Source organism: Tachysurus fulvidraco, chromosome 11 (assembly GCF_022655615.1).
Source record: "Tachysurus fulvidraco isolate hzauxx_2018 chromosome 11, HZAU_PFXX_2.0, whole genome shotgun sequence".
Taxonomy (NCBI): Eukaryota; Metazoa; Chordata; class Actinopteri; order Siluriformes; family Bagridae; genus Tachysurus; species Tachysurus fulvidraco.
The window spans coordinates 8,879,123-8,886,326 of record NC_062528.1 but is presented as its reverse complement, the minus strand read 5'-3'; the positions used below and the strand labels follow the sequence as shown (position 1 = coordinate 8,886,326).

Genomic DNA, 7,204 nt, shown 5'->3' with positions numbered 1-7,204 from the left:
TTTGTTGTCTTGCTTTCTGCCTTGTACAGATTTTTTTTCTTGCAGAAATTTATTTTGATTTGTGTGTACAGACAATATAATGATCTTCGACAATAAAAAAACAAAAAAGTTACATTTATCTTCTATACTTAAGAAAAACACAGTTTAACAAATTAACCCATTTTGGTTATCATAATTGTGTGAAACAGCTTTGCCATGCTATCTTATTATCATCAGAAGTCTAGAAATCTCAGAATCTTGCTGTTTTATTCACTTACCGCAAGGATTAGTGTCTGTTTTTGGTTTTTTTTTAAGTTTGTGTAAACCTAATGATATACATTTTAAATGAAAAGGTTTGGCTTTTCTCTATGAAAGAATGGGATTACTGTCAAGTAGCTGCATTTTTTTGCACCTGCTTAATTTGCATTACAAATTTTACTTTTTACTTCTTTTTTTTTTTGCTCATTACAAATGAAATGCTTCTTTTAACTTGACACATCATCAAAGTTTTGTGTTCCATTTTAATGACACTGTATTTGTAAATTGTCATCTCTGTGCATACTACAGGAATTCATTGTTTGTAGAGTCACTTCTTGAAACCGAGCCAGACTGTGCATTTTCAGTTACTGTGGCTCATCGTGTACCAAGAACAGAATGACCTCAGTGTGAAAAATGAGAAATTGTGGATGTCTTTTATTGTTTGACCTTGTACTCCAAGGAGAACTTTAAATCTAACGCCAAGTATCTTTCTTTTAACAGACAATGCTCTTAAGGAAACTGGTTTGGAGTAAATCTGAATGTAGCCTGTAATAATAATGATGTTATTATTATTATTGTTATTATTATTATTATTATTATTATTATTATTATTATTATTCATTTTATGCCAGCACAGTGTGTGCTTAAAATGTTCATCTTTTTTTCAGATTCTGGCAACGTATTTGATCACAAATATTGTCTTTGTATGAAAAAAATAATAATAAATAGCCTTTATAATAACATCAGAAGTTATCTAAACAATTGTTATTGTTAGTTCTATGTTTTTAGAAGGAAAGAAAAACACTTGTTACATTGTTGTGTTTTAATATAAGATAATTATGGTTATGGTTATAAATATATTATCTTTTAACAAGAATAGTTTCACATGTATCCAGAGGTGTCAAGTAACGAAGTACAAATACTTCGTTACAATACTTAAGTAGAAATTTTGAGTATCTATACTTTAATGGAGTAATTATTTTTTTTAGCATACTTTTTACTTCTACTCCATACATTTTCACGCAATTACTTGTACTTTCTACTCCTTACATTTTAAAAATAGCCTCGTTACTAATATTTCATTTCGGCTTGTCATTATAAAAAAAACCTATCAAGATAAATCGCGCCATCCGGATAGAGAGAATGTGATTGTGGTTGGATGGGAAGTATAAACATATACCATTGGTTTGTACGCGATCTACCGCAGCTGCACATGACACAAATCACGTCACACTTCATTTACCGAAGTACGAAGAAGTTTGTGGAAGAGGCTCAAAACGAAATGTCTCAACCAAGCGCTAGCACCCACGAGGAACTTGGTAGCCAGGAAGACCAACCCTTATACATCCCTGGCCATACCTGGAAGATATTTTTTAAATGGTTGGATGGAAAAAAACCTCATCTCGCATGCGTTGTAAGCTATGCGCACCCAAGTTCCACGAGATAATGGCTTACAAAAACCAATTTAAAAAAAGCATATTGAGGTAAGATAAAATTTTGTTATTATCAGTCAATTATTAACAAATTTGAAATTCGACTTTAGCCAAACATTATCTGAGCTTAAATTATTGCTATATATGTAAGTTAATTGTGCAAAGCTATAGTTTTTGTTATTATCAGTCGATTAGTGACAATATTGTAATGACCTAGTAAATGCCAATGGTTTGCTTGCTACCAGTAGGCTGATTCAACATTGCAAACTAGTTTGGTGGCTCGGTGATGCGAAATTCAAATTTAACCAAATGTTATATATAAGCTTATATTGTTACTATATGCAATATTTGTAAGTTAATTGTGCAAAGCTATAATCCACAGCTGGTTGATAAGAGAGTGCACGTGCCTGTATGGGGCCCTATGGGTCCTTTTAAAGAGGTAATAGGCCCAACTATTGGCCAAATGCTGTTTAAAATGATTTTACTGCTCATTTTCAATCATGCCAGCAGCTGCTAGTGGTCCTAAAAACTTTAAAAGCTTTAAAGGGATAGTTCACCCAAAAATTCTGTCATCAAATTCTCATCCTCATGTTGTTTTAAATCTGTATGAATTTCTTTATTCTGATGAACACAAAAGAAGATATTTTGATAAATGATGGTAAGCACACAGCTGATTGTAACCCTTGACTTCCTTAGTAGGAAAACAAATATTATGGAAGTATAGTGATACATGATGAAGATATTTTGATAAATGATGGTAAGCACAAAGTTGACGGTACCATTGAATTCCATCATTCGTTTTCCTACTATCGAAGTCGATTGAAGTAGACCAGCCCTCTTGATTCGACCCAGCAGTTGGATGCGTACCTGGGGTGCCCAGGTAGAGGTACACAGACACAGTAGAGGTACTGAAGTCCTTCCCAGCTGTGTGCCAGCTCCCGGCCTCAGCAGCCTGTGAAAGACTGTTCAGTGTTGCAGGGCTGATCTTCAGGCCAAGAAGAGCATGCATTGGCTCAAAGAACCTTGAAAACCAGCTGCTTTTGCAGCTGAACAAAGGATATTGGTAACTCTTTGTCGCAAGTTCTGTGCTTCCCTGTTGTTGTTTACTCTGTTGTTGTTTGGTTGTGTTTGGTTCAATAATGGTTATTGATGACATGCCTCTGAAGTTTGACTTTTTGTGCCATTACAATACTTATAGCCAACTAGTCATATCTTCTGCTCCATGAAACAGCTCAGTAGTACACATATATGGTTCTTTAATGTATTTGCATTGTACTAAAATGCGTTCTTTTTAATGGCCATATACAGTATGTGGCTGAAACAGGTAGCCTAGTGCATCCCAAATTTTTCAACATTATCATATTAATATAACATTATAGTCATTATGGCTTTTAGAAATATGTTTTTTGAGGAGATGGGGTAGTGCACAATAGGCCCCTGTGGCACAGCCTAAGCTTTTGTCCTTAATGGCATTTTTCCTTGCATTACAAAGTAGTTTTGAAAACAGTATTTTTACTTGAGTAAAAAGCTTGAGTTCAACTTCTTCAGAAGTATTTTTAAACCCTAGTATACAGTATACTTCTACCTGAGTAATGAATGTGAATACTTTTGACACCACTGTGTATATCTCTATGAAGCCTTATAATAACATGCCCTAATAAAAAGTGACATTTTTGCTCTGAATCAGTGTTTGCTGTTATAATTAAACATTTTCAGTGCGATGGTTTATATATTGTAACAGGAACCAGGCGAAAAACATGCTGTTATTAGATAGTCAATGGGTAATGATTACTAAAACCATTTCTAAAACATTTCACCTTGTTTACCTTATCGGTGCGGTGTGTTGCCATGACGACGTGTATCTCTAACCTTTCCTGCAATTTATTTATTTATTTAAAATAAAGTATTTGTTTTTCTAGAAACTGTTTTGATATATTTTTTTCATATTCGGTTTTTCCTCCAAAAACACTTTCCAACTCCTTATGAAGTATTAAAAAAGTGGTCTCGTTAATACGTTGTTTTGGGAATCGAACGTTTGTGTGGGGTTTTTTTCTACGTGTGTTGTTGTGTGTTTACGGCTCTTGTGAATATCACTACAGAACCTGCGCAAGATTGAAGCGTTTTTGTCATCTAAAGTCGGGGGTCCATATTTACAGCCACCCCGGAACCTGCATACTGAAGTCTCGCCGCTTGACGAAAGTGGCAGTCGGTTGAATTCGCTGGTTTGGGGCGACGCCCACCGAGCTCCCTGATCTGAGGGCAGGCAGGCAGAGTGTTAAAATGGCGCACAGCTGTAGGTGGCGGTTCCCTGCTCGGCCCGGAGGGAGCAGCAACTCGGGCACTGGGAGAAAAGCGGGCCGAATCCGGGTCACGGCTTCCCTCCGAAATGGCGCAGGAACCCATTCTACAGCCAGCAAGCTTGGGCCCGGTTTCGACGCGGCGCTGCAAGTGTCTACTGCGATCCGCAGCAACCTGCAGAAATTTCGTGATGTTTTGGGCGAGTCGAGCGGCTCCAGCAGCGGCAGCAGCAGCAGCGCGGAGGTAAGCGACACCTTTCCCCAGACTGGATGGATAGTCGTATGCTGTCGGCTTTCTTTCCGTGTGTTACAATACGTTTAATTTCCCGACTTCTCTTCTCTGCTAAACGCGGTTATTTTGCTGCGCAGCAGACACATGCCTTCCCCAATCCATCCATGTGCTGTTTTCCTCTGAAACTCACCGAGCTAGCTCGCTAATCGCCCTGACGGCTAAACTCAGTGACAGCGTATCGAATAGTAAACAAAAGTTAACACCAGTAGTTCGTGTCGTCTGTACGCCAAAAGCACTTCTCGTGTGTGCAGGTGCGTTTTTAATGGCGGTTTTGTGGAGCAAATTTTATGTACAACAAGAAAGGAACTTGGCCCTGGACATGCATCAATGTTTTGACAGAATAGACTTTCGGTTACAGTGATAGTTATTAGCTTAGCTGAACCTCCAACATCTCTGTCTGTTTAATCACAATTGTTAAGTCTTAATACAAATCAAGGGGTGAATTCAAAGCGGCCTAAAGTGCGTAATAGACTTATATAAATGAGTAATACATATATATAACTCTCACTTATGCTACACGAGAAAGATATAACTAAAGGAGGGTAACAAACACCAAGCAGGCTAATACACCGTTAGTGTCGTGTTGTGCGGTCAAAACTCACTTCTCAAACTCACAAAATCGCTTAAATCGTGGATAAATACAATCCAGGGACGTGTTATGTTTATATATTTATTTATTTACATATTTATTTATTTGTTTGTTTGTTCATATTCGCATTATAAGTAGTTAGCTTACAGCCGTGGGCTGTTTAACGGACTCCCTAAGTGAGTGAGAGCTTGTGTTTTAAAATACAGACGTCTGTTAAAGAAAGACAGAAAGAAAGAGAAATAAAAGCGTTTTAGGTTATGATTTTAACGATGTATTTTATACCCTGAACGTAAAACCACACACTGAAGGACAGTTATTTATTTATTTTTGCAAGCGTCACTGACAGCGTTCGAAACGATGCTTTTCTGAAACCTGCCGTTTTTTTTTGTTTGTTTTTTCCCCCGTGTGATATTTGTTTGTTGGTTTCTTTTCGTTTCATTTCAGTACCGAACCGAAATAAAAAGGGATTCGGGATCACCTGCCTGTGAGCAAACGTTTAGTTTATAGCAAAGTAACTAGCTGGTTATTAAGGGCTCATCCGGGCCCTGCGGATAGCACGATAGCATGATGATGCTAACTAGCTTACACAGCTGCCATTATTTTTCTACTGGGTTTTTTTCAGTTAGCAGGTTGTACCCGAATACAAACAGAACAGTTCGGTCGGCTCGTCTATATCCGTCTAGATAAGCTTTCACTTGGATCCGTTTGTGATTTGCTTCAAATATGTTTAAAAAACAACAACAACAAAAAGCGGGGCTTGTCTGTTTATGCTAACGTTAGCCTGTTAGCTTGTGCTGATGATGCGCAGGAAAATGGGAGGTGGACATGTTTTTTTTTTTTCGTTTTTTTTCTCCTCTCTCTTCGTAGCACATATTGCGTAGTACCAATATGAATACATAGAGATATGTAATTGCAGATTATATTAGCAGGGTCGTGTAGCGATTTAGGGTCGTTTAAGACGAACTAACTAATGCAGTAGGAAACGCAGTTATTTGAAGAGTGAAAGGCTCCAATAACAGCGTGCCTTTGCTTGGAGCTCGTGCGTGTGGGGGGTGTGTACTGTTACGAAGCAGCTCCCATCTTCCTCAGTGATGAGGAGGCAGTGCACACTGTACATCACTCTCATAACGGAAACGTGCAGCTATCTCAACAACACGCACGATGCTGCCCCCCCCCTTCTTTCTTTTTCTTTTTTCAGATTTTTTTTCTTCGTAATTTTGGATTTGCATCTCAAATATCTCTGAACATGCCATAATAAAACAACCTGGAATGTTCAATAAGAAATAAGAAACACCTCTGATGCAGGAGACTAATCAGCACTACACTATGAGCTTACATGCATTACTTTATTCCTTTTATACCACAGCAGTTTGCTAACATTTACTCCATGAAGTGTTTTATTTCTTTTATACTTAAATGTAAGAACCTCAAAATTACATACAATACATAACATATTCAAATAAAAGTATTAAACTCGTGCATAATGCTCAACTTATTTGTATCCAACATCCTATATACTATAAAAATGTATTTTACACAAACACATTGTGTACTGGAGCTGGCTTTACACAGACATACACACTGTGTACAATAAAGTTTCATACATGGGAACACATGAGAAAATGCCACACAGGCATTAACATTATCTCAAAACACTCAAAATGAACACAAGTTCATCAATCATCACACAGATGGCACATTTAAACAACTAACTGGAAATAAACAAGATAACAACATACCTTTAACAGAGTAGAATAGGGCATAATTAGTCACACACCTGGAAACACACTCTCTCATCCCTGTATTGGGAAACACGTGCGAACCAAACGCACATTAATTTGCATTAACCCAATCAAAACAAACGCCATCTTCAAAGAAAACATTATTACATTGATTAAATATTTTAGAAATAAACCTTGAGACAGTGTTTTCATCATAAGCACAAAGGGTTTATCACAAATGACGTTTAAATAAATAAAAAATATGAGAGAGCGAAATGACCTACCACTTCCTTGCTCACTCACGGTGCCTCTGAGAACTCTCAAAAGACAAGTGGCATACTTCCTCCCTATGTCTCACACTAAAAATGACCCCACCTACAACAATGGTAGGAGCCCCAAATAATGCAACTAAAATATAACACAGCAAGTTTTGCTGAAGTTATCACAAAAATGAATAAGTCTCAATACAATAACAGAACTTTGTTGAAATTTTAAAATTAACTTGCTACACTGACAATGGAGACTCCTCGCCTAATTATTAAATAAACGTCTCGTTAGGAATAATACAATTCAATAGCATTTGTGTGAGTGAATGAGTGTGTGTGTGTGTGCCCTGCGATGGGTTGGCACTCTGT

At 37.3% G+C, this 7,204-nt stretch overlaps 1 protein-coding gene across 2 annotated transcripts in view; it reads left to right on the top strand.

Annotated features, from left to right (window-relative positions):
- Positions 1-3,723: 3,723 nt before the first annotated feature.
- The window catches only part of kmt2a (lysine (K)-specific methyltransferase 2A), a 36,655-nt gene continuing 33,174 nt past the window's right edge, over positions 3,724-7,204 (top strand). For both annotated transcript variants that reach the window (XM_047820799.1, XM_027174012.2), the window contains exon 1: positions 3,724-4,211. In XM_047820799.1, coding sequence (XP_047676755.1) covers positions 3,951-4,211 — 261 coding nt within the window. In that variant the 5' untranslated portion in view covers positions 3,724-3,950. The remainder of the gene's footprint in view (positions 4,212-7,204) is intronic.